The sequence below is a fragment of the Truncatella angustata genome, assembly GCF_020726525.1.
Source record: "Truncatella angustata strain MPI-SDFR-AT-0073 chromosome Unknown BKA67scaffold_6, whole genome shotgun sequence".
In the NCBI taxonomy this organism is placed as follows: Eukaryota; Fungi; Ascomycota; class Sordariomycetes; order Amphisphaeriales; family Sporocadaceae; genus Truncatella; species Truncatella angustata.
In genome coordinates, this window is record NW_025763386.1 from 93,656 (window position 1) to 119,016 (window position 25,361).

The 25,361-nt window shown below is 48.4% G+C and overlaps 10 protein-coding genes across 10 annotated transcripts; 3 read left to right on the forward strand and 7 right to left on the reverse strand.

The window, feature by feature from the left end:
• Window positions 1–876: 876 nt before the first annotated feature.
• On the reverse strand, window positions 877–4,316 carry BKA67DRAFT_537331 (histidine phosphatase superfamily; the record flags this gene model as incomplete). The annotated part of the gene is made up of 6 exons (XM_046100301.1): window positions 877–1,053; window positions 1,087–1,299; window positions 1,470–1,699; window positions 2,560–3,159; window positions 3,216–3,754; window positions 3,805–4,316. The coding sequence occupies 6 exons, from the start codon at window positions 4,314–4,316 to the stop codon at window positions 877–879; spliced, it is 2,271 nt and encodes a 756-aa protein (XP_045955732.1).
• Window positions 4,317–6,821: 2,505 nt separating this feature from the next.
• Window positions 6,822–8,481, reverse strand: BKA67DRAFT_692768 (uncharacterized protein; the record flags this gene model as incomplete). Its single annotated transcript, XM_046109225.1, has 7 exons — window positions 6,822–7,233; window positions 7,380–7,442; window positions 7,497–7,691; window positions 7,765–8,011; window positions 8,064–8,131; window positions 8,188–8,224; window positions 8,281–8,481. The coding sequence occupies 7 exons, from the start codon at window positions 8,479–8,481 to the stop codon at window positions 6,917–6,919; spliced, it is 1,128 nt and encodes a 375-aa protein (XP_045955733.1). The 3' UTR covers window positions 6,822–6,916.
• A 1,528-nt stretch (window positions 8,482–10,009) lies between these two features.
• Window positions 10,010–11,190, reverse strand: BKA67DRAFT_537333 (uncharacterized protein; the record flags this gene model as incomplete). The annotated part of the gene is made up of 3 exons (XM_046100302.1): window positions 10,010–10,627; window positions 10,676–11,054; window positions 11,114–11,190. The coding sequence occupies 3 exons, from the start codon at window positions 11,188–11,190 to the stop codon at window positions 10,010–10,012; spliced, it is 1,074 nt and encodes a 357-aa protein (XP_045955734.1).
• Window positions 11,191–11,731: 541 nt separating this feature from the next.
• BKA67DRAFT_329604 (uncharacterized protein) lies at window positions 11,732–13,164 on the reverse strand. Its single transcript, XM_046096233.1, has 2 exons — window positions 12,062–13,164; window positions 11,732–11,901 (listed from the first exon to the last, which is right to left on the reverse strand). The coding sequence occupies exons 1-2, from the start codon at window positions 12,980–12,982 to the stop codon at window positions 11,842–11,844; spliced, it is 981 nt and encodes a 326-aa protein (XP_045955735.1). The 5' UTR covers window positions 12,983–13,164; the 3' UTR covers window positions 11,732–11,841.
• Window positions 13,165–13,764: 600 nt separating this feature from the next.
• BKA67DRAFT_520561 (P-loop containing nucleoside triphosphate hydrolase protein) lies at window positions 13,765–14,993 on the forward strand (the record flags this gene model as incomplete). Its single annotated transcript, XM_046098192.1, has 2 exons — window positions 13,765–14,545; window positions 14,602–14,993. The coding sequence occupies 2 exons, from the start codon at window positions 13,765–13,767 to the stop codon at window positions 14,991–14,993; spliced, it is 1,173 nt and encodes a 390-aa protein (XP_045955736.1).
• A 2,243-nt stretch (window positions 14,994–17,236) lies between these two features.
• Window positions 17,237–18,338, forward strand: BKA67DRAFT_625844 (glycoside hydrolase; the record flags this gene model as incomplete). Its single annotated transcript, XM_046105541.1, has 2 exons — window positions 17,237–17,891; window positions 17,953–18,338. Exons 1-2 carry the CDS (start codon window positions 17,528–17,530, stop codon window positions 18,336–18,338), a joined length of 750 nt encoding a protein of 249 aa, XP_045955737.1. The 5' UTR covers window positions 17,237–17,527.
• Window positions 18,339–19,254: 916 nt separating this feature from the next.
• BKA67DRAFT_660274 (thioredoxin-like domain-containing protein) lies at window positions 19,255–20,558 on the reverse strand (the record flags this gene model as incomplete). The annotated part of the gene is made up of 6 exons (XM_046107590.1): window positions 19,255–19,602; window positions 19,657–20,011; window positions 20,062–20,250; window positions 20,303–20,310; window positions 20,367–20,374; window positions 20,432–20,558. The coding sequence occupies 6 exons, from the start codon at window positions 20,556–20,558 to the stop codon at window positions 19,255–19,257; spliced, it is 1,035 nt and encodes a 344-aa protein (XP_045955738.1).
• Window positions 20,559–21,085: 527 nt separating this feature from the next.
• Window positions 21,086–21,948, forward strand: BKA67DRAFT_520782 (uncharacterized protein; the record flags this gene model as incomplete). The annotated part of the gene is made up of 2 exons (XM_046098216.1): window positions 21,086–21,300; window positions 21,366–21,948. The coding sequence occupies 2 exons, from the start codon at window positions 21,086–21,088 to the stop codon at window positions 21,946–21,948; spliced, it is 798 nt and encodes a 265-aa protein (XP_045955739.1).
• Window positions 21,949–22,076: 128 nt separating this feature from the next.
• Window positions 22,077–23,659, reverse strand: BKA67DRAFT_660276 (aspartic peptidase domain-containing protein; the record flags this gene model as incomplete). The annotated part of the gene is made up of 6 exons (XM_046107591.1): window positions 22,077–22,204; window positions 22,266–22,645; window positions 22,699–22,807; window positions 22,858–23,049; window positions 23,111–23,350; window positions 23,398–23,659. The coding sequence occupies 6 exons, from the start codon at window positions 23,657–23,659 to the stop codon at window positions 22,077–22,079; spliced, it is 1,311 nt and encodes a 436-aa protein (XP_045955740.1).
• Window positions 23,660–24,316: 657 nt separating this feature from the next.
• On the reverse strand, window positions 24,317–25,214 carry BKA67DRAFT_571016 (uncharacterized protein). The gene is made up of 2 exons (XM_046103187.1): window positions 25,010–25,214; window positions 24,317–24,952 (listed from the first exon to the last, which is right to left on the reverse strand). Exons 1-2 carry the CDS (start codon window positions 25,013–25,015, stop codon window positions 24,707–24,709), a joined length of 252 nt encoding a protein of 83 aa, XP_045955741.1. The 5' UTR covers window positions 25,016–25,214; the 3' UTR covers window positions 24,317–24,706.
• Between the last annotated feature and the right edge of the window lie 147 nt (window positions 25,215–25,361).

Here is a 25,361-nt window from a genome sequence, read left to right on the forward strand (position 1 = left end):
AAGGAACGACTTTCTGGTTGAAGCAGCCTGATTACAAGATCTGATTCATTGACATGGCTCTGTTATACGCTGCGAGCCCAATGGCAATGGCAATGGTTTTAGTTACTCAGAACTCGTCCTCATGTATCATACTTTGGCTTACATATGTCTACCAGTCTCCCCACCTCATAATTACGGTCTGTTCGCCTCTTTCTGGGAAGTCTGAAATACCATCGATTGTATATCGGCCGTTAGGATAGGCTTCCCACCGGCGACTACCACTATAATGACAAGACTCACCCTATCAAGGACTAATAGAGAATTTATTAAACTATAAGTTGTTTTCAATCATACGTGTAATACTCTATCGCTGCTTGAAAGACAGACAGAATGTGATTGCCCACAACCGGCTAGAAATTTCGCGGTTCAAAGTTTCCATTAATCGAGAAATAATAGACTTATCGGCGGCATTATACATGGCAGGATTATCGCTCATATGGCTCCCGTGATAGTTGAAATTAATATGTTCATGTTTGGTACCCTATGCACTTCCATCTAGTTCGTCTTCTAGAGGTTACAAAATAAAGCCCAAACATGTAGGCATCGAGTAAGCTGTCATCAAGAGATTGGAAAAGGTCAATGGAGGCTTATCATAAAGTCATGGGTATGACTGCCACTTAAGTCACTCCATTCAAGTGATCGTGATCATGATAGACTCAAATGTCAGGCCTTTGAATATGGATAGCTACATATCCTCTCCTTATGTTGATCTGTCAGTATTGTCATTGCCATCGGAGGCGGTGTAGGTCCTGCTCCCATGGTCGGTCGAAACAAGGTCCTCATTGTCTCGATTCGCTCATAACATCGAATATGATAAGATCCTTGTTCGTCCGTCGTCTACAGTTTCTGCATCTGAGGATCCGTGCTTACTTTCCCATGCTCACATACTGCTAGTAACGCACCCACATTGCCATCTTCGTCCACTGCTCTCATCTCGCCTTTGGTAGTGCATAGCCTCTTGCCTATCGACAAAATCTCGCAGAAGATGTCGATCGTCGTCCCACAAGGAATGGGCTTCAAATAAGTGGTGTTAAGCGTCCTACTTACGCCCATATACATCCAGAAACCTGGCTTGTTGATAAGGTGCAATGGCAAAGTTGTACATATATCAAATATGCTTGCCGTGCAACCACCGTGAAGGTTGTTCATCTGATTGCAGTGGACAGGCTGGACTGTGAACCGGAAATTGAGACGCGGATGCGGCATTGCGCTAGAGTGGGAATGGACCTCTAAATATGGCATGATATTGGTCATCCAGTCCTGTTCGGGGAATTAGCACAAATCATCGTGTAGATGGCACCAGGAGAAGGATGCTAGATAGTGTTGCTGTTTGAAATGCAAGCAGTGTTCACCAAATTCGGTTGAACAAGTAAGCATAGCAGTACTCCTGAAGGATGGCGACATGTCAACCTAGCGATTGGTAGACTGACCTGGGTTTCCGGATCTTGTCCCTTCTCCCGAGTCCAGTCCATATACTCCTGAACTTTTTCTACGCCGGTTGACTCCGCTATCTTGTTCAGCATCTGTGGCACTTTGGTCGCAGTGCCTTGGCTTTTCTGATGATGCGGCGACATTTCCGACACAAAAATATACCAATTCCCCGCGTCGATTACCGTAGTTTTTCCTAGCAGTAGACTGTAACCGATGAGAGTCTTATGAACTATGCGAGGGATAAGTTGCTGCAAAGGTCACAGTTGAGGTTGAAGCCCGTGCGTTGAGTTGAGAGACATGATTTGGCTGGAGGTTTTACAAGTTGGGCTACTATTTGCGACTAGCCGAGGTTGCAGCTCCGCTAAAAAGACAACAGCTCCGACGGCTACCCAGACGCGCTCTTGGCATCAAGTTCAGTGCTTAGCACAAACTGAAAGCATTCAATCTCCTTCGAGGTACATACGCGTGTTGCACTATGTTAGAGATACCGCGAAAGTCAATGAGCCATATACTCACTCAAATCAAAGCATGTTTGACATTTGAATTCTAGTTTGATTGCTGATCCAGCTCAAGTCTCGATGCTCGCGTTGGATAGACCATATCTTCGCTCTAACTCTACTTATGGTGCTAGTTACGCGTAGCCCTGGAACTTTTACATAAGCGGCAAAAGGAGTGTCAATGCCAGGGACAGTGCATTCACTAGGGCTTACATCAGCTAATCCTGCAGTCGCAATTGTGATTTTACTTGTTGCAATCCATATCTACAAGGCTAATTATGCTTCGCCTCTTGTTTGGGGAATCTCCTCTTTCAGATGCAATGGCTTGCCAGACTGCCAAGAGCTGTCAAATAAGCTTTGACTCGAACACAAAGCGCCACTGTTTCCAGAAACCAGAGAAATCTGTTATGGTCAATGCACCGAAGCCATATCACAAGGGTATCAATGACAGTAAGAAATATAATAGACAAGGAATTCCACCGAGCAAGAAAGAAGCCGATCACCATGGTCACCATTCAAACCCCCTCTCGAGGCTTAACAGGCTCGCTATGCATGATGATGCTGTCGCCGTCGTCATCAATATTACGCATACAAGTTGCACCGACGATAGGCTCGTCTTTCGAGACCGTGGCAACAGGGCGACAAGATGCGCCAAGTTCCCAGCTTCCAACACGTTCATGTCTAGCGCCATTCTTGGCTACGGACAAGTCCATGTCTGATAACATCTTCTCAGCACCCTTGAAACCTCCAACAGCGGCCTTTTGACCTGCCGGCTTGCGACGGAAATTATATCCTCCAAACACAAAAAGTAACACGGCAACCACTGCAACTATAGAGATTCCCATGATCGCGCCAATAACGCCTGCCACTACAGGAGACATATTGGGATTTTTGGAGCTGCTAGTAGCGCTTGAATTTTGACTAGACGCTTGCCGCGTTGCCGAACAGAATATGCTAACTGCGTCGCAGATCTCACACCATGTCGGGATGTCGTCTAGCGAGAATTCTCGGATGTTTGAGACGAAGTCTTTGTATTTGATTCGCGTCTCCGAGTTGCCATTGCCGAAAAGAGAGTATTCTAGAATCGGTGCATCCACATCCGTGCCATTCCGATAAAGGAAGCGCACCCATAAGTCATCTGAATCGGGGAGGTTCGTAGTATCGGTTCCTTCCGAGAAGAGCTCAAAAACAACTACCAGTTTTGTTAGCCGCATGTCTGAGGACGAGCTCTGTGATTGAACAACTCACTTGCGCCACCAGGCTTGGGTATCTCCTGAAACATCCCCGACAAACGACCTGTTGATAGTCCAGAGAGCGAAAAGAATGCTAGCATCGGCTCAAATGTTCCAAACATCAAGTTGAGCTTATAACTGTCGCCTTGCGTCAATATATTTTGCTGGAACTGAACGACAACTTTAGACGCCAACGTGCGGCCGGATATAGCACGAATAGGGTCACCATCTTCTGAGCCAGAAAGGCTGCGAGCGCTGTTCGTGGTATATTGTTGGATGCTTGCAAATTCTGACAACCAGAAGAGCTCGTCTTCATGCAGCACCTCTCGAATTGTCTTGTTGTGCATGTACTGGTATGACGCAAAGTCATATAGATCATATGCGTTGTCGAAGCTCGCCGCGGCCAGTGGGAAAGTGCCATCGAAGACTGTCGACCAAAGATCCTGATAATGTGGGTAGGACTCATTATAGAGCTCAGCTATCTGTTTGTTGCTTTTGAGATTGCCACTACCAGTAGCTCTGTAGTAGTTGGTACAGGTCCTGTGACCTTGAAGCCTAGATCGTGTCAGTATTACTGTCTCATCGCGTGTTGCAGGGTGACCTACCAAACCGACTCGGATTCTGAAACAGACAGAGTTCGGATATTTGGGTACATGTAGCCATCGAGCGGGAAGTCAATAAGCGAGCCATTAGCAAGCACTGCTGCCTCAATGCCGCCATTGTTGCTGGCGAACGATTGCTTGCTGGGCGGATAAAGTCCCTGTACGAAAGCCAAGGCGCCCGTAGCGACAAATTCGTCTCTACTGCTGGAAATCCAGAGCTGGCTGTTGTCAATGGCTGATGTTTCCAAGTTGGCTATCTGAGCATTGGTCGTCACATTGCTTTCACTGCCAGATAAAGTGGTGAGCCATCTGGTTTTGAACAGCGATCCCTGCGAATACATCTGCTGCGCGCCAATGGAAGTCAAAGTGCCATGACTTGCTCCTGGTCCGTGAAACGGAGTGCGCTCGCCATTCAAAACGTATGCGAAAGCTGACCAGACGGTCTCAACACCTTCTGCTGGGGCGGCGCAGGCAAGTAGAAGAGACAAAGTTGCCTTGGCAATTGGTGGAGCCATGTTGTAGGAGTTCACCGGCACACGAAACCTCGTGTATTGCAAAGAGTAGAGGAGTGTATCTTAATAGGAAATATTCATTTAGGCTCTAGGAGTTAAAATTGAACCCGAATCATGAGCAACATTGAGAGTCGTGTAAGTTAGGGAAGATGAGGATGTGAGAACGCAATGTTCGTGAACGGTCGAGAAGAAGTACGTATCTTACAAGTGCCCATGAAGCATTCGCCTACCATATCTTTTAGTCTAATCGTAGCTTCCATGGCTCCATTGCATGATGCAACCTATCACATCATGGTGAATATGGCTCCTTCCTTTCTTGCAGCTTCGGAATGGCTCAAGTGTTATGTCAGCTTGCAGCTTACCACCACTCAATTGAACTCATCCAAGGTCAAGACGAGCGAGGGCTGTTTAAGTTTCTTCCATACTCTTAACAGGAATGGCGGGGACATCTGCAGGTCAGCTTGATGAAGCTCTAGCTATTTCGTTATCTTTCGCTATAATCCTTGTCCGTCACCACGCAACAGACCAGCAACAGGCTCAACAAGACTCGTCATTGGTTTGCCAAGGCCATCTTGGAGCGACGGTCCAATGACCATAGGGCACATGCCCAACTTCTTGCATGCAGCTTACTCGCCATAGTCATTCTGAGCATAAGAGTGCTCTTACGGCAGTGACGGTAACGGCGGAGGAAGTTTGTCCAGAATGAAGCTTGGCAGTGCTAGCGCTAACCTAGGGACGTGAGGGGTCTCATGGGATAATGGACTTCTCCTATCAATTACGCCATATCACGAAAAGTTCGAGATGGTCAGAAATGTGGACTGTTCTCATCAAGTCAGAAAAGTTGTTTTGACAGTACTCACTGTAGTAACTTCGCAGAAGCGAGTTGACCGACTTATCGGCTTCGACTGAAGTAACGGTGCATTAGTCGCACAGCACTGATGCATAGTTAACATACAATTATGTACGTGATGATAACGGTCACAGCAATTGCTTCTTATTCATGTCGCAATCAGGTCGTGACAGATGACGTAGTCATCAAACTTAGGAAATACCTAGTGGCTCTTACCTGTATCGGTTTTGTCGTTAATTCAGCTATCTTGTGTATCATGTCGTGGTCGATTTAGGCTTCGATGCGCTGAGTCACAATGCCGCCCACGTTGAAGGCGCAATAGAATCGGAAGCGAAAGTTCCCGGAAAATATCATGTTAGTCAATATCTCAACAATACCCAATGCGCATCATGTCACGCAATTCTAGACGAGCAGGCTAGGCGGAGAGTACATTTATTAATCACCGGGTGATGCTTTCGAAAGTGGCAGTTCAGACAAGTATCTGAAATAATCAAATGAACACAGACTCCCATCAAAACCACCGTTAATCACCTGGTTCTGTTATCATCAAGCTGAATGCGTGGGCCACAGGAGCTACGGTGAACGAAATAAGCTCTCCATCTAGCGCAATACTCACCCTCACGGTACTCACTCATGTTCCATAGTCAGAATGTATAGCGAAGCAACGCCAAACCCCGCTACAGACAATGCGCTGCTTGACGGAACACAACTTTGAGAATGAGGCGATGGAACAGGAGGACTGGACGACGGAAGAAAGGCTAGGCAAGGGAGAAGTCAATCAGATGGTTTTCCTATTTTGTCCTGGAGCTGTCTTCAAAAGCTTGGACATTGGATGATGAGGAAAACGGGGGTTGGATAAGGGCCTGACGAAAGAAGTACGGAAGCCACGAGCGAGACAAACGGTTGTCGCCTCGAAACATTGAGAGATGCTAGCAGTTCGACGAGTATACGGGATAGATTAACGTTTTCACGGAGGAAACAATACAAGATGACCACAGGATAAGCTGGGATGTTGAGGATTTCCACTAGCATTAAATAGTAGACAGCACGACATGGTCTCCCAACTGAGTCACAGGTTAAGATTTGGCGTGGTGTGGGACAAACCAAGAGACGACCCAACACTTGTACCATTACAATCATGAGGTTTGTAGATAGGTCATCTCCACAAACATGTAATCACAACGCAGAGGTGCTCGGACTTTTAGATGTTTGTCATATTAGGATTCTTTGAGACAATTACTGTGTTGAGATCTGACTTCAGCGGGTAGAGTAAAGGTGACTAGTCCAGTTCGCGGTGCCGCATGATCATGACGGTTCATAATTCAAATCTACGACACTCAATGCATTGAGGCTTTTGAAGGCTCGCTTGTGTAGTTCTATGAACAATGTAGGAACGTACCATGCTGGCAAGTGCATCTAGTCACGGTACTGAGCTCGAGGGATCGTGCCGAGTTCGAGCTGCAATATGCAAGGGTACATCAAAAGTTACATCAGGGCCTATTTAATTAAAACCAAAGGCGTTCTGAGAACACAGCGCGTTGAACAGCAGGGGACTAATGTTTACTAACATTGACAGGTCCTTGACGACTATCGTGGGAGACGAAGACTATCAAGCTTGGCCTATCCATCAATTGGCGTTTGTAATACCTTATAACAGTATTCGATGCTATTTGGGCTCGTGGTAATGATAATTCAGCTCGACACTGGGATTCGTATATTATCCACGATCCAGCGGACACCATCTCAAATGCCATCAAATACTAGTTCCATCCTTACTTGTAGGGTTACCATGGGCAGCCATGACTTTGTTGTCGCTGGGTGTGAGTGAGTTTGATGGGGTAATAATCATATTCATCCTGATCTTCCTGGTCTCTCCATCACCGCCAATTAGCGCCTCGAAACTACTATTCTTTTCGTCGTTCTTCGAGAGTTGTTTTCGGGATGGGATATGGCCGATTGTCTTGAGATCGAAGCCACTCTGGGATGGAGCGCTGCTCAGAGCCGTCTTTCTGGTGGATTGGCCGAATCGTCGAAACTGATGTGTTATTGGAATGCGAACCACCGGTAGACCTGGCGTTTGGCAAAGTTAGCTCCACGGCATAGTCAAGATCAACCGATTGCTGATAAAGAGCGTGATCAGACAGACGCAGACAACTCCATGGGAATAGAACGAGATTGGGTCTATCCCATTCCGCGGAAAGAAGATGGCAATTTACAAGCACAAATTATTCCAATGTTTGTTTCGACGAAGGTCCAGCTGTTAGAAATCGCTTGATAGTCTTGAAAATATGTCAGCAAATAATCGGGCTAAAATCTTTGGTTTCGGGACCAACATATTTGATCTGCCGCCGTGGTCTGCGGCGACACTGATACCATGCGAACGATGGTACAGGCCACAACAAAGAAGCCAAGACTGAAGAGGCTGGCCAGTAACAGTTTCTTAGTGAGCGGTAGCTGCAGGCGGCGAATCTCGTTGATAGGTAGAACCATGATCATTAGGTCAGTCAAAATGACCATGACCGAAGTTCCTACGAAATGGCGTCAGTGTTGTTGTGAACGAGTTGAGAATACCTTTGGTACTGTGCATCGGCATTGACATACCATACCATATGGATCGGGAGTCCAAGCATTGGCCAGCCATCGTCTTCACCCATGTTTTTTGCACCGGGTTGCATGAAAAGATGGTCACAAAGATTGAGGCAATTGTGTAGGCTACAATGATGCCGATCGTGACCCAGACAGCCTTGCGAAACCGACGATCTGGAAAGATGCGAAGATACAGCGTACATATTGACAGCTTAGTCATGCATGTGGCAGCCTTGTAGAGTATCTGGGCTGCAAAGAACCACTAATCCAGTCAGACTGTCTCAGACGGCAATCACTTTCCCTACATGACTCACTTTGAAGGCTGTGACTTTGTGGGCACTATCGACTTGATCCGTGTGGAGTCCGAACCCATTCAATGCTTCTACAAATGTCTTAGTACCAAGTGACGAATAAGAATGGATAAATAGGCCCGTATACCTTCGTTGTAAGTCACGGTAAGGCAGATGGCGAGAATCTAGGCATCAAATTCAGCTTCTATGACCACAGACGTCTACTTCGGGAGTATCGCACGAGTGATAAAAAAATGAATGCGTCGTCAGCTCCAATGATCTTGCCATAGAAATATCGTGTGAAGAGTCTTAGAGAGACGAAGAAGAAAGATATGCACACGAACACAACCGAGCGTTGGCTCAAACTTGTGCCTAATGGGTTAGGCACGTTGTCGTCGATGGCATCTCGCCGGACGATGAAGGCAGCGTGTATAGCCTTCATGTTTAGCTGCGACGTCTAGTACTGACATAAATCCAACGTACGGGCCGTTTCAACAGAGATCAATTGATTATATACGATTTAGACGGGATCACTAACCCTAGGTACAAAAAATCCCGCCCCCAGCAAGAAATGGTGGGTGTTTTACTCGTGTTGGGAAGCATAGCGACAAGGGCGACAAACAAACGTGACAAGCGTGGGAGCCGAGAAAGTTTCGAAAGAAAGAGACCCTGTATTCAGATTGTGACAACTGACGATACAGCCCCCTCGCAATTTCGTCTATTGAGCAGACCTACTATGGTATGCTACGTAGATACCTAGGTTATTAGAACACAGAAAAGTAGCTGCTGATCAAGCATTAGTCGGGCTTTCGTGTTTCAGAAACTTTCTGGCGACCTGTAACAGCGCAATATTTCATGAACCGAAAGTGTACTGCGTAAGTTATAGATCAGATAGTTGGCGTGAGGTTGTGGCTCGCCACGCGTAGGTGCCGATCTTGGAAGCAGAGTTCTGGTGGGTAATGCAGGGGTGTGACAATCAAGCTTCGAGGTTAATTTTTCTTGGGAAATTCATCGCCGTTGTAGGTCGCATCTAAATTACATGCACAGCAACGGGGAACGGGGGATCCAACCCCATGCATGGTGCATTGCATTGTTTTCCTGACAGGGTGTGAGGGTGTATGTTCTGCAAGCCAATCTATTAGGTCTAGACTAGTTGCGAACGATTTAATTCGCGTGGGCCCTGGTCAACAGGGACCTTGATAGAACCCTTGAAAGCGAAGTGGCCACTAGTTATTGCACACAAGCTGAGCTTACCACTCCCCTTGTGAGTTTTAGTTATAGGTGAATGCCTGTTAACTGAGCCATGCTATGTAAGGATACGAATGTAATGCTCTTAATTAACTGTAACTATTGCCTTAAGTTACCAAGATATATTTATAAAATTGATTCGAAATAAATTGTAAATATACTATAAAACTATCAAATAACTAAAAGTAACACTTATGACTAATTAAAACCTTCGAACCTTTTATAATATAGCTTTACCAAGGTATAGTGCAGGTTTCGGTTGATAGTATTATTCGGTGCAAGCATGCCGAAATTGACTATTGACTAGACACGGTTCACCATGCATTCAACGTGGCCAGGATGACTTCTTATGGGTAGAGGAAGTCTTTCCATATTTTGTGCAAATGGCAAGGAACCATGTGATTGTCAATGTCGCTTAGAAGACCAGAATAATGTATTGCCACATTGAGGGGATAGAATCTAATGAATGCCTCAGGTATGTACCAACCATAGTAGTCTTCAGGAAAGCCGCGGTCAGCTGTCTTCATCACAGCCTTACATCACTCCATTGATAGACTACTAATATGTATTGACTACCATACCTGACATGTCTATCGAAATCTCGTGAGTATGCTCCCCGGACTCAAATTAGTACCAAAAGCCGGACAGATCTGCGCCGGTTCCATGAGGCAGGCGTAACTCATAGATAACGAATCAACTAGATTGGGTGGAACAGACCACGCTCAATCGTTACTACATGTGCAATTCCCGTAATATGGTGAATCGAGAAACAGTGCGACCGCTTCATCTCTCAATGCGTAGTCGATAAGTTTTCCGGTTCCAGGAGTGAGAGCTTCATCAACATCAAAATCGGCAGCAAGATTGGCAAACCCGCCAAACTTTTGCCTAATCTCAAAATCATTAAGAATCCCCTCCTCGCTGACGGTGAAGTTGCCACCAGGTGACACCTCTCCCGTGAAGCTATCGACCACAGATGCATACTCCGTCTTAGCAATGTCCTGCGAGACTCCCAACTGTGCGGCGATGGCACTGATTGAGCACTCGGCGTTGATTGAGTATCGTAAAAACTTGTTTGCGCCATACATTGATGCCAAAAAGCGGACGACCAGTGAAGCCTCGCTTGAATCTGCTACTTTCGACTGCGCTACAGTAAACGCGCTTGACGTAATAGGCGCCACGGTATCCGAAATTCGAGCTAAAATGTTTGGTGCGCTCCCGTCGGTCAAGGCCTCACTCTCGACTGTGAAAGGATAGTTCAATATCGTGGCGTAGACTTCTGTGCCGTTGGGCAACGAGCCGTTAATAAGTGCAGAGTATCTTGCAGATGTGCCCCCAACGGTCTGCTCATAGTTAGCTCCGGTAGTTGGAGTCTCATCAGGCCAACTTACCATGAAATAATAGTCACTATTGTTCAAGTACAAGCCATTAGCCGCCAGCGTGTTTCGGAGCAGATAAGCGTAACCACTGCTCGGTGAATCTACGATGATTGGTTTGCCCTTTAATTGAGTGATATCTGTGATGCTTGGCACTGAAGCAATGACCAAGTCCGGGCCTTGGTCGAGTTGTCCAGCAACCGTGACATTCTGTCCCTGGTTGAAGCGATAGTTGAGCGCATTATCAACGGTGGCGGTAAGAATGTCATATTGGCCATTAAGCAACGACTGGAAGGCCGCGGTGCTGTTCGGAACCTGGTTATAGACTACATTGAGACCATTTGCGGTGAAGAAGCCCAATTGGTTAGCAATCGAGTATGTACCAGTTGCCAGGCTATAAGTGGTCAGCCCAGACCGAGAAGTAACAATGGATGAACTATAATTATGACTTACAAAGCGCCATACTGGACCGTGTCCAGAGCAAAACTACCCAACGAAAGATACGCTACCGATGAAATGAAGATGTGCATCTTGTGAGAGTTCCGCATTTACAATTTGAACGGGATGGGAACAGAAATCTATGCTTTTACAAGATCTCAACGCTTATCACCAGTACATTGCCACCCCCTGCTCGCCGTGGGCGTATTCGCTAGCTAGCGTGGACCAGGGAATTTCGAGGGGCGATAGATTCCACCCTGTACCCATGCGGCATAATTTCGCTCCTCCCTAACGAATGCGTCTGGCGTCCATTCACTGTTTGATGAACTAGGGGCTACCATACGGAGTATTTACGATCACAGATTACACCGAACTGAATTCGGGGTTGTCGTGGGCGGGAGGCGAAGTTTCTCGACTTACTTCTGATTGCTGAAAGGGCTGTATCGTAAGTCTCTCTAAGCCGTGCACACAAAAGTGCTTGCAGTTGTATGACCTGGGCATCTATCGCCCTGAATGTGGTCATCCTATTTGTGCCAAATTATACCGTCTACTTTCCATTTGCGATTTTCAGAACATCATGGTGGCTTTTCCGGTAATTCTGTTGCAACAATGGTAATCTCTAAATGCACAATTGTGGTCATAGTGAACCTTTTGTGCCTGCCACTTCCTCCCTCGTGCTAATACCGCAGCGGTGTTGCATGTTTTGAACTTGCTGTTCAATTGACGAAGACACCGCGGATCTGTCAGCCAAGGCCAAGACTGTCATGCATTGCCCATATGTTAGGTGTAGTCGTCTTGGGAATCTTGCGTAATGATAAGCTCTTCAATGATATCGGCATTTAGTTCTTCATCATAATCAGCATAACTCATGCCAGAGTCACTTGCTCTTGCGGCGCGAGAATGGCGCACGTCTGCGATGGTGTTGAGATGAAAAAGGCGCTCCTTTGCGTGCGATTGACGTACATACTGCAAGCGTAGTTCTACCTGGCTCTCTTCTGTGTCAAGAACTAACTCTTGAACTTCAATGGACATCGGACGTCCAAATATCTTGTCTCTCAAAGGCTCGACGAGCGTGAAACATTGCTCGGGCTGCATCTTGCGACACGTGTCCATCTTGAGGTCTCCCTCGAGGCGAAAACAGTCCCATATGAAGAGTCTCAGCTTGAGTCTTTCTTTGACGTTGCCCAAGACTTGGAGCCAGTCCTGATACATGGAGACATGCTCTGCAAAGATCTCATCGTCAACTGTTCGTTCGCCGTTTGGCTCTGTCAGACTTGTGACACTACATAAGAACCAATACTGCAGTGACCGGACATAATGAAGGGAATTGCTTTTGAGCCTGCGAGACAAAAACTCGCTAATAGCCCAGCGAGTGGGCTTTGGAACAGGGGTTTCTGAGAGGTCATTGCCGTAGACTCGCCAGTCGTGATCATCGTGTATTTCGAAGTGGTTGTGGGAGAAAAAGATTCGCTGTGCTTCGTCAAGCAATGTTCGACATACCAGGAAGAGCGAAGATGGTGGTTTCCAAGTACTTTGAAACTGGCATGCGTAGTGGCGGCATGTCCAGCAGTTAGAGTATATCTTTGGGTCGCGACGGTGGCGTGGCCGAGCATGGGGACATATTGTGCATGTGCTTGAGCCCCAAGCATAGTGGTCAGGCGCACAAGCTTGATGCGCCTTTGGATGGCATGTGTCGTATGGAGGTTTACAAGAAGGCATGCATATCGAAAAATTCCATGAAATCTTATAACCCGCGCGTTGATGCCAAGTGATACGGTTCAGTGGCGCCACGAGATCTGTAAACTCGAGAATTCTGAGCCGGAGCTCCAGTGGAAGTCTCAGAAACGGGAACGTTTCGAGATTGTTCATGCTATCGCTTGGCATTGGATGGAATGAATGTAGCCATGGACAATACTTGATGCGAGGAGTGCAGGCGCTGGCTTGAAATAGTCATAGATTCAGACCGTCAGACGTGAACTAACCAAAAGCGATCACACCTTGCTGCGCCGTGTTCAGCCCCTCCTTGGCCCGTTGGATAAAGCAAACTTTGATGGAATCAACTTGCGGAGTAGACGCCGCGCAGCTAACCTACATGATTGACGAACTCGAGTATCGTGTAATACTCTCGCCTGACCTAGACTACATCAGACCTTTGCGGGGCCGAACAGGAGACAGGATCGGCGCTTCGATCAAATTGAGTAAGGTGTACTCTGGACTTGAGAGATGGTCTCTAAAGCAGATACTTAGGTATGACAACGGGTAATAACTCATATGTGCACAGTGGGATATGCACAGGCCGAGCCATACTCTCTCGCTGCTCACTTGTAATCCGTGACTACTTCCCAGCAGGGAGTGAGTGGCCTCGCTCCGCTAGTGTTCGAATCTTAGTGGAGCTTACTTATGCCTGTGCCTGAAATAAGGGAGCTTGGTAAGTACTAGCCATTGGTTGGCGCCCTCTCTGCAGGTGGGCTGGAATTCAATTAACGCGTCTTTGTCGCGTCTGTACAACTGCTGCATTTCAGTCAACCTGATATCTGCTTCTCCAGGCACAACTTCAGATTCAACCTTCACAAGATCAGATTCGCGCCTGGACATACTGCAGCAAAACGTCAGGCTTTTGTACCACTGCCCGCTCACAAGAGCTTTCCACCATCACATCTGTGACAATGTCCGACTATGAGGACGAGATGGAGGTTGATGGCCCTGCACCATCCAAGGACATAATCTTCTCCTCAGACAACACCGCCAAGGGCAAACGAAGCGCCGCCAACCTCCCTGTCGAAGCCGAAGACACCCTGCCATGGGTGGAGAAATACAGACCAGTCTCCCTTGCCGACGTTTCGGGCCACCAAGATATCCTAGCCACCATCAACAAGTTCGTCGACTCGAATCGACTGCCGCATCTCCTCCTCTACGGCCCTCCCGGTACGGGAAAGACCTCGACCATCCTGGCACTGTCACGAAGAATCTATGGCGAGCACAACATGCGCCAGATGGTGCTAGAGCTCAACGCTTCCGATGACAGAGGTATCGACGTGGTGCGAGAACAAATCAAGACGTTTGCGTCGACGAAACAGATCTTCACAATGGGCGCTTCGTCTCGGCCTGGTGGCATGGCTAGCTACAAGCTCATCATACTCGACGAAGCCGATGCCATGACCAACACGGCCCAGATGGCTCTGCGAAGGATTATGGAGAAGTACACTGCGAACACCAGATTCTGCATCATTGCCAACTACACACACAAGCTCTCGCCTGCATTACTCTCGAGATGCACGCGGTTCCGATTCAGTCCGTTGAAGGAGGTTGATATCAGAGTTTTGGTTGACAAGGTCATTTTGGAAGAGGATGTCAAGATCTCCGATGATGCCACAGATGCTTTGGTGAAATTGAGCAGGGGTGACATGCGACGAGCACTCAATGTTCTTCAAGCGTGCCATGCATCGAGTAAGTTCCCATGGCGAAGCTGCGGGGTGAGGATGCTTTGCTGATAATATCTTCAGGTACCCCTTTGCAACCGAAGAACGGACCCAAGGTCGCCGAGAAGGATATTGTTCGAGAAACAATCACCATCTCGACTATATATAACTGTATCGCTGCTCCGCCGCCCGATGCTATCGAGAAGATTGCCCAGACACTCCTCACCACTAGTGACGTGACGAGTTGTCTGTCGACTATCAATACTTTGAAGACTTCCAATGGTTTGGCCTTGGCAGATATCATCACTGCGCTTTCCGACATTCTTGCGACCATGGAGGTCAAGCCTGAAGCCATGATACGGTGGTTGGATGGGTTGGCGGAGATCGAGTATCGTATGGCTGGAGGAGGAAGCGAAGCTATTCAGACAGGTGCTGTGGTGGGTGTCATCAGAGAAGGTTGCGAGTTGATGGGCTGAACATGACCGGTTGGGCGCATGCACAGCTCCTGAAGGGCACAGGGCATATTGGGGCTCGAAGCTACGATTCTTTGTGTATGAGTATGGTGATAGTGAAGCTGGCATAGTGCGACTACTACTGCAGAATATTTTGCTGGTCCGGTACCAATTTCCTGTCAGGCGTTATGATCCCCACCAACTCTGTGGTGATTTGGAGCCAGGCTACAGTAGATAGGTTGCTCTCGATCGTTGTGACGAAATCAAACATGTCGGCCGCAATATGGCCATGGCGAGAACTGGTACTACCCAGAAGCGCAATCCTTCGCAATACGAGTAATAAATCGTGAATCATGATTCTAGATGTCGGTCAGATCTCTTGTCATTCAAAGTGTCACTTCTGCAAGGTATCCTGCTCCCTCACTTCGAACCCGAGAGTGCCGACGTTTTACCCTATAATAGACACAAATGTACGGATTAGTGAAAAGGTTCCTCCAGTTCAGACATTGGCAACTCCCGAAATTCTTCACATGATCTGGAAACCTCTCAGCACAGTCGATATCCCCCGTTTCCGTCGGTGTTGCGAGATTTGGGCAAATGTCGGTGCCTCCTACGCCTTCGAAGAGGTCGTTTTCCAATCCCTCAGGGATCATAGCGAACTCTTGAGGGCAGTCTCTTTGAATTAATGTGCTGCAAAGAATGTCAGGAGCCTCATCTACGACGGCTAGTAATGTAAACGTTTGAGAAGATAGTTGAGGGCACTGTCAATATTACAATTTTGTTCGCGCCTTGGACAAGATACTGGCCAAAAGTGTATACGGCCAACCACCTCCACCAATAATTGAAACCGCCCATTTGAAGATTTTTCACCAGCGTTGCAGTACGCTGATTGTTCAATAAGGTGATATTATGAAAGACAGCCTGATTACCGAGACCCTTGGAGAAGTTATTGCTTGGTTGTACGGTGGTAGAAATTTCAAGACGCCCTTTGATGGATGCGAACTCAACTCATTACTCACCGCAGTTGCAGACGCTTGCGTTAGGCATAAAACCATACGTGCCTGGTCATATAGCTGGCAGTTTTACTACCAGTAACCTACCACCTTGAGCAAAGCGCTCGAGTATTGTGTCGGCCTGAAAACTTTGAAACTTATCATTGACACGGGAATTGAAAACGCTCTATTATATCAAGCCAACGTCGACAATTGGGACACCGAGGGTCCCTGAGTGCCGTTGGATCATGGAGACGGAACGCCTTCGCAACTTCGTTGTCACTCGAGGGTCTTGAGACAATATCGGCCAAGTTCAACTATCGTTCTCCCTTCCAAGGCTATCGGGCTATCGCGGAGAGTATCTTATTGCCCAGATATCGTTGAGAACACTTGAAAGGTCGGCCTCTCGGAAACATGATCTATGAGCGACAAGGTTTGGTGTCCGTCCTGAAAAAGCACAAGATGTATTGCATCTTAAGAATATCCGCCTTCGTTCGACGTCTTGGCTTGCACTTCTTCTACAGATTCGTAAGACCTAAAATCTAAATAATGCTGAGATCTGTGGAAGGATTTATGGACTCAGCGAGAAACCCAATATAGGCAAACTTCCGATTTGGAACCTCGTGACGAAGGACCTAACGAATTGAGAGGTGAGATCTATCAGCATCTATGTTGAAAATGCCATTATTCGGACGATGATGCGAAATCTCTTCTGACGGACGGAGACAATTCGTTTTATGGATAATGGAGTAACATAATTCTATAACATGAACACTCATGTGCCTGGGATGGTGAAATTCAGGATTCACTCGTTAAGTAAACACTCGTGCATGGCAAGCAGCTGCAGCTATATTCTCTCTTCATGAAGCCTGTATCTGGATTGCACTTTCATCAATGCGAAGGGTTCACCCCATTCAGAGCACATGCCTTTCATTCATTCCGCTACCGCTGCTTTGGCACGAGGTTGGGCCAACGTCTTAGGATCCTTGATGGCGGTGTCTTGGCACCGTGCCACGCCATGTCGCACCACATTCCCCTTACAGTAGAACGGAATCACGACCATCCGCAGGTCAACAAATTTTCCATCCACATCCAGTCGACGCCTAGGCACTATACCCTGTTCCTGTCACATAAAAGGTTGGGCTTGTCGCTTAGTTCTGAATCATGAGAACTCAGGGAAGACGGGCATTTCTCCTTTTAGCTATAACGAAAGGGGCTCCGTGGCAAGACTCCGGCATATAGCGTAATTCCTGAAAAGAAAGCATCCAATTACAAGCTCATGTCCCAGGTAAAGGCGCTTGGTTGCTTTTTTCACCAGCTTGACTTCTCGACTGTTTGCTCGGCATCCCATAGATGGATGGTGTTAGGTTGACCACGAGGTGATCCTCTGCGGCTCGAACGGCAGGGGATCGTGATGACTAGAAGCCCTCCGTCCTATGTGACGGTCAGATCAGTGCCAATCACGTCAGATATAGACTATATAAACATGAGTTGTGTCCAGACGATCGACCTGTCCACTGCCTCATTGGCAACAGTGTAGTGTCAAACATCTTCATATCAGCCAAAATGCGTTCCTCTACCGTCCTCTTGACTCTTGCTGCCTCGTTCCTGGAACTCGCGTCCGGTCATGGTTTTATTAACGGAGTCCGGGTCAATGGTGGTACCTGGGTTCCCGGGGCCGATCCAGTCTGGTACTACTACACGGCCGGCACGTCACCAAAGACTGTTGGATGGAATTCTTTGAACCAAGACCTTGGCTTCGTGCAGCCATCAGCTTTTGGCACCAGCGACATTGCTTGCCACAAGAGTGCGACAGCTGGCCAGCTGTACATCAGCGCCAACGCCGGAGACACTCTTTCTCTTACTTGGAACACTTGGCCCAGTGATTCACACAAGGGACCCCTCATCAATTACCTTGCCCAATGCAGTGGTGAGTTTCTTGATGCACTGTTGCGGACAGAGGTCAAGTAGATGATCGCTAACAGTACTAGGTGAATGCACCTCGGCCTCCGCCTCGGCCCTCACCTGGACCAAGATCGCCGAGAACGGCTACAACTCCGGCACTTGGGCAACCGACCCGCTACCCACCAGCAACTACACGTCAACGGTCAAGATCCCCTCGAAGCTCAAGGCGGGCAACTACGTGCTCCGTCACGAAATCATCGCCCTACACGGCGCCGGTTCCGACAACGGAGCCCAGAACTACCCACAGTGTCTCAACATCAAGGTCGGTGGAAGCGGCACCGTCAGCCTGCCCACCGGTACTGCTGGCACCAGCCTTTACACAAGAACCGATCCCGGTATTCTGTTCAATTTGTATACCACCTTCACGAGCTACACGATTCCCGGGCCCGCTTTGTGGACTGGGGCAAACTAAGAGGCATGGTTTGAGAAGTCGGAGTATAGTCGGTTTGAGGACGCATTTCGTGCTTGTCTTATATTCAGGGCTTTAAGAGCCCGGACCAGTCGTCCAAGTATATTATATAGTAGGGGCGGTTCTCCTCCAGTGACAAATACAACCGTCAATAAAACTTCATCCCCAGTTGCTCTGCGGCATGTGGCTCCCTAATCTATCCACTGTGAACCTTTTGAGTGTCTTGTACATCAGGTAATGCCAGCCAAACGGGACGAGACGGATAGGCTCTGAGTGATCGTAGAGAAAACTTACGCTGCTGAAGCTGTTCATGGTGAGAAGAGATCGATCATCAAACTGGCCCTTGGATGCGAAAGATGCGTTACTTGAGCACGAAAAATCTATTTTGAATAGGAATTGAATCAACACGCTTGGGAATGTGCCGAGGAGGTGTTGCAACCTGCTGGTCTATCCCTTCGAGATTTGATGTTTCTTGTTGACAAGGTATGCCTTAAGCTGCTATTTTGCGGCGATATTTCCAGACGTCGTGGTAAGAGCTAACCAAACGTGAAGAGAACATGCTGCTAAGTACTAAAACGAATAGGCCAACCTAATAAGGACCTAGTTCGAATATTGCCAGGCGCGCACCGCTCCTTGTTGAGCCCGTCGCATCGTATTGGGTGCAGCAAAAAAGGTCTTCTTCACTCATCGGAAGCTCGTCCTATTTCATGGCGAATCCTTCTATTTAGCTGCCAACTTGACTCAGCTCATTGCTGGGCACATTAATTCAACTGTGTTGGTGTTGATAAGTAACTTGACCAAGAGATCTCGTAACGATCGTATCTCCTTGAAACCATCCAGCTTGGGAAGTGGGAACACGCGCTTGTGCCGGCATATTGACCTATCTACACCCTCTGTTTCAACGATGGCACCGGCTTGCTCATAGTTCGTCGTGAGCATGGCCGACTGGTTCTGGAACGGGTAATAGGGTCCACGGTTGGACATTGCCTGCGGCGATATCCAGCACAAATTGGTCGATGGCTTCTGGTGTGATCTCTTCCTCGGTGAAAGGGAATATCTGACCACGACCGGGGTTCTCGATGGAAAGTGCCGGGAATGTATCTGCTCGTAAGCCCAAGACATTTGTCATAAGACCATACTCGTTCGCATCCACAGTGACGAAGACTATGAATTCCTGGTATTTCTTGGCGATGGGACGTATGGCGTCGACATATTCCTCACGCTCTTTTCGTGTTTTGGCCAGATAATAGACAAGGGACTTCCCAGCCTGTGGTCAGTTAATAACTGTGGCATATCAGGATCTCGAATCAGCCAGCCTTACCTGCATATACTTGTGCTCGTTCCTTCGTGAGAACTCGCCAACAAGAGGCTGGATACACGATTCGACGAACGTCGATAGCGTCTCGATGGCCGTCAGGTCCGATGTGCTCAACTGCTCGTCATCTCTGTTGTTATAGCACACGATGGAACTTTGCTCATCCGTTTGTAGAGCTCCGAATGAAGCACGATCCTTGTATCGATGTGCTAGGGATCCGAAAAGCGTTCGAAGGTGGCTGTCGCGTAGATTTAGATGAGCGACCACCACTGCGTCATCAACGGACTGAAAGGCTGTAACCTTCTTCTCGTCGACAGTGGTGACTGCAGGCCGTGAAGCTCGTCGGAGAAATGATACTATGCTGGCCGTCTTTCAGGATTGCGATCATCGAGGCATGAAATGAACACTTACGAATCCGCCGTCCTCGACCCTCGGTAAGGTGTGGCGTTCCCATGGCCATCGAAATACCTTATGGTCGGGTATGATATTATGTCGTGATCTAGGCAGAGCTGAGAGAGAGCGGCGCAGTCAACGCTTGCTAGGGCCTTTTCTGATTTCGATATGGCTGCCCATTCCGACTCGAGAGCTTGACTTGCAGTACTGCGAGAAGTTCAGCGAGTGTGCACGAAATGGCTGTTGTTCCGCTACTTACCTCGAGGGCTGTGATTTCAGCCCATGTCAGTGCAGAAGAAGGCGGAGTTATAACAGCGACATACCTCAACGACTGCAGCTGGTTAGCACATGGCACCGACATTTTAACTTACTGCGAAGGCTCACTCACACGCAATCAGCGCGACGCTGTGTCCGCCGACGGCCCTGACGAACTCGGGCTCATCCACATGGTCCCAGGCAGCTGCTAATGGCGCAAACACGAGCATGTGTGCTGCGATGACTGATGCTGTCCTCATCTTCACCGTTGAGTTCGCATAAAAGGCTCATCCCTTCAGCAGAAGCTCAGACAAGTAGCGAGCTCGCGGGTTCAAATAAGCTGGAAGAAACAGGCTGTTGCCAGGGATCCCCCGCTAAGTATGTAGGCTGGTTAGCCCGCGGGCCGGGGGCTGTTCAGGGGTGATATCAGACAAGCAATGTACTAAAATGGTTCATGCCGGGGCGCTAGATCGTCTGGGGGATGCCCACCCCGCCAGAGGCCTGCCCACTGGCCGCTACAATCAGGGGGGACGAGGTTGAGCTACTCTACCGCTTTCTGCTCACCCCTGAAGCCCTCCGCAGACCGTTGGAGTTTCATCCATGTGCTGCGTCTCGGGCCCCCGCTTGACGAAGGTCATGTAACGATGGAGGAGTGTCATCTCCCGCGCGATGGAATTGCTCGGACACTTGCCTGCCGGCTCGAGGAAAACCGCCGTCTTCATATCCGTCATGCGATTGCCCGTGGATGGAGACGCGCTGTGCTGCGTTTCGTTCAACAACCTCTACAATGACGCGTCTACGGGACCTGCTGCTTTGCGCGTTTGCGACAAGACTCGGCTTCGCACACAGCCACGATGAAGATCCTGCTCAGGTACCGCTCGCGCTGAGCGAGGGTTGTCATCATCCTGCATACAGCAGTCATATCCTGTCTACTTCGCCACTGGTCATCTATCTAACTGACTTCCTAACTGCGGAGGAGCGCGCTCATCTTACTGATATAACGTAAGCATTCATCGTCAAACCATGTGCTACTGAAACCCACGCTTCGGCTGACGGAGACTATGAAGCAACGATACCTTCAGTCACTCAGCTGTCGCCGACGGCACGGGTGCCCAAGGCGAACGGACAACGCGAACCTCGCAGTCCACCAATGTCCGCCGCGACAACGTAGTCCGCTGCATTGAAGAACGTGCACTCCTATTACAAGGCTTCGACGTACCCCGAACCCACCTGGAACCCGTCCAGCTTGTCAAATATGCCCAGGGCGAACACTACCACTTCCACACCGACTGGTTTACGAATCCAGTACACGCCACCGCCGCGCTTGGCGGGAACAGGCTGTCCTCCTTCTTCGCCTACGTAGCCGCTGATAATATCACCGGTGGGGGAACAAACTTCCCCATGCTCGATGCGCCGTACAATCAGAAGTGGTGTGACTTCGTCGACTGCGACGAGCCGTATGAGAACGGTGTTACATTCCGTCCAGTCGTTGGAAATGCGGTGTTTTGGCAAAATCTCCATGAAGATGGTCGTGGCGACCATCGCAACCTGCACGCTGGATTGCCCGTCACCAGCGGGTGGAAAATTGGCATGAACATTTGGACGCGGCAAGGCCCTTTGAGCGACGATATTCGCGGGCTTGACGTCTAATATTTACTGGTTGCGACAGCAAGACCGACGGAAGCCGATTGGGAACAGTTAGTCCCACCTCTAAGGGAGCCATTTCGCGCACACATGCCAAAGTCAATCACAAGGGTGTGAGCATTCATGTTTGCTCCTCAGCACCCACCGTATAATTCCCCCCAGAGTTGGTTTCCTGCATCTTCCGTGAGATCTGTCACAAGTGAATCTCCGCATGGCTGATAGTTCGCAAGCCAAATAGCATCGTACATCTGGTCGAAAACGACTACAGCAAAATCAGATCCACGAACCAGCAATGATAATCGAGGAGAATTCCATGAACTCACTATAGGCTGAGCGAATGAAAGTTGCTCCCAATACCCACGTATTTACCCCAGCATCAGCCGGCTGCACGCCCAGAGCGCAACGGCTTCCAAAGTCGACGACAAAGTCATTGTACTTGGCGTGAATGACAATGTTCCCCTGGTTAAATCCGAAGTGCACGTAGCCATTCATTTCCAAGTACTTGCAGGAGACGTAGTATACCCCTTGATCGTCAACGGTTGCACTGAACTGTTGTGCCAAAGCTGCAACTAGATCTGCGTCAATATAGGAATAGGTCGACCCAGTGTCAAGCAACATAATCCGTGAAAAGTCGGAACCAGTCAAGGTAGTCATCGAGCCGCCTGGGGTGGTGTAGCCAAATGATGTCAAGTTGATCCAATATCTACGTGGTCAGTGAACTTCCTGGTCAGTGATTTCCACCATAATATCACTTACTGTGCCTGGTGCCAGAGACTTTCCTGGATTTCTGGTGGTGGGTAGAGGTCAAGTGGCTCAAGCCAACCGTTGAACCTGTGAGTATCGACGCCTCCGAAGACGATTTCGGCTGCGCGAGCTGTGAGATGACTGTGGTGCATGGAACGTTTGAAGACCTACCATCATCATCATCTTGGCTACCCACACCCAAACTGAAAATTGGGACATTGATGTAGCCCTGAGAAACGAGAAGATCGAGTAAGTTTGGGTACTTGGTGTTAAACCTCTGACCATAACCAAGGCCAATAATGCCTGCCCAAACATAGTCGCTGTCATCGGAGACCCCGAATTGAAGCGACGATACGGGCCAGTCTGCAGCAGTATGTCAGTCAACACTACTTATTATGAGGAATGCCAGGAACTAGGTGCCTACAGTCGTCCCCAAACCACAATGTGTCACTAAAATAGTCACCCACGTATCCCCCAGTGCCAAAAGAAACATAGTAACGGCTTGACAGGTTTCTCGCGGTACTTGACGATGTGGGATAGTAGTGCCCTGACCCTGCGCAAAACATCTGGTCTGCGGCACGGGCACAATTTGGGTTGAGATACAACTCCCACGACCCGGTGTCTATGATGACTTTAATCGTTTGTCTGGGAGTGCCGACATCAACTAGTCCATGTTAGCTGAGCGCCATGTACACGGCTATATTTACTTACTGTCTATCAGATAAACGACTCCAGCTTGGAACTTGGACACTGTTTCTCTTCCATCCCGATGGATGAGAGACTGGTTCCTCGAAGTGACTGGTATACTACTAAGACCTGACTTGATATAGCCAGGGTCGTCTGGACCATTACATGGTTTACCAGTCGTCAGAAAACGGAATTCCGGTCGCTCTGGTCGGGGGTAGGTTTCTAGAAACTTCGCGAAACACACTTGTAAGTGTAGAAATAACAACATTATCATACAGGTGTCCATGACTGCGGCGCGCCTGAGCCGAGATTTCGAGAGCAGTCGTGTAAGTCCTTAACCAGACATGAGCAGGTTCAGGCGCCAGTGGAACTATGATGCAAAAATATGCCTCAATCATTGATTTCTCTAGTTATCGCACGCCACTTTGTTCAGTCTCTGGTATCTGAGCCTGCTCCGTTGTGTGGGGGGTTGGCGGCGTGGAGGAAATGCCGCCTTAGGAAGGTTCAACTTATCGCCATCCAGTTTCAGCAACGCCTGCGTTTCGAACTTAAATGACCTGACTTCGCCACTGATTTAATATAGAAGTCGTGAATGAGTACACTACTGCCTAAGTGCATTACTGCCGTTTACCCCAGTCCGGGGATGTCTTGGATTAGGTGTAGTGATTCGACGGGACGCGGTTAAATGTCGTTATATTGCGGTCCCGTAGCTAGTGCGATATGGTTTCACAAGCCGATCATATTCAACGTCTCAGCGGTCAATGTTGCCTACAACCTTCTTGATTACAGCTTCGGATGACATGCACCGTCAGACCCGCCATTTGCAAAAAGAAAGGAAAAATATGACCTATGGAGGCCAGGAGAGCATTACCAGAGGGTTCATGGCAGATGCACCTATATATCTTTCAGCTCAGGATATGGCATTTAACCATTCGAAATTGTTGCCACAGTAGAATAACAAAACGTACTGTCACCTAAATATTAAGCTACATTGAACTACATATATGAAGGCCCCCAAGCCTATCGATCAGATTGCCATGACCAGTTCCCCGTATCGTAGAGTACTATGGCAGAATCGGGTCGTGGATTTATCTAGTTGGAACTACATAATCCACGCTCAGACCGATGATTGAGGTCAGGAATTGTCTTACCCTCTTGTCCATTCACTTTGGAATGATAAGACCTAAGAATTAACCTTTTCTATCGTCTACTACAGGGTCTGGAAACAAATCACAGTCGGCTGAATCTCATCTACTCCGATACACGGTACTGAAAAGGCTAGCGAGTCGTCAGTACACCTATCTGGTAATTTCACCACGAGACCGCCCTGGATTTAGTACATTATCATTTGCTTAGGCGTCCGCATTGAAACCGATCTTGTGTAGAATGTATAGTATATCTCTGTCGAACCCCGGTCCCCTGTTACCTGTTGCCTGTTACCCGCATCCCACTTACCATACATTGATGCTACCAGCACAAATGCATATGTGCGGAAAGAGTGACTTACAACCCATGGTGATATAGAACCGGCGGTGAATGGCATCTTCGGAGCACGTAGTTCAAACAAACCTAACAACAACTGACCGTCTGTTATTGGCATAGAAGCAGACCAGCATTCCTCGGAAAGGGCACGAACCGTCATCCATTATACCAAGACCTAGATTCCTCTGAGGTCAGACCCAACACCATGGTCCTCCAAGCTGCACAGCGATGTCCAGGACATGGTAGTCACAGGACATGGTAGTCCCTTGACAAGTCAAGATGTTGTGATTTGTCAATTCAGTTACATCATACATGGGCTTGAAATTGCTGGCAGACAATAAAATTCAAAAAGTCTGGACCTCGGACGAAAATATGCCTACCAAGATGTCCAAATCTTGGCACTGGCCAAATGCACATCATAGTCAAATCCCGAAGCCCCATATTAACCCCGACGTTCAGTCTGACTTTTTGCGCTACGCATGGAAATAGCTTTACGCTCTGGCCGG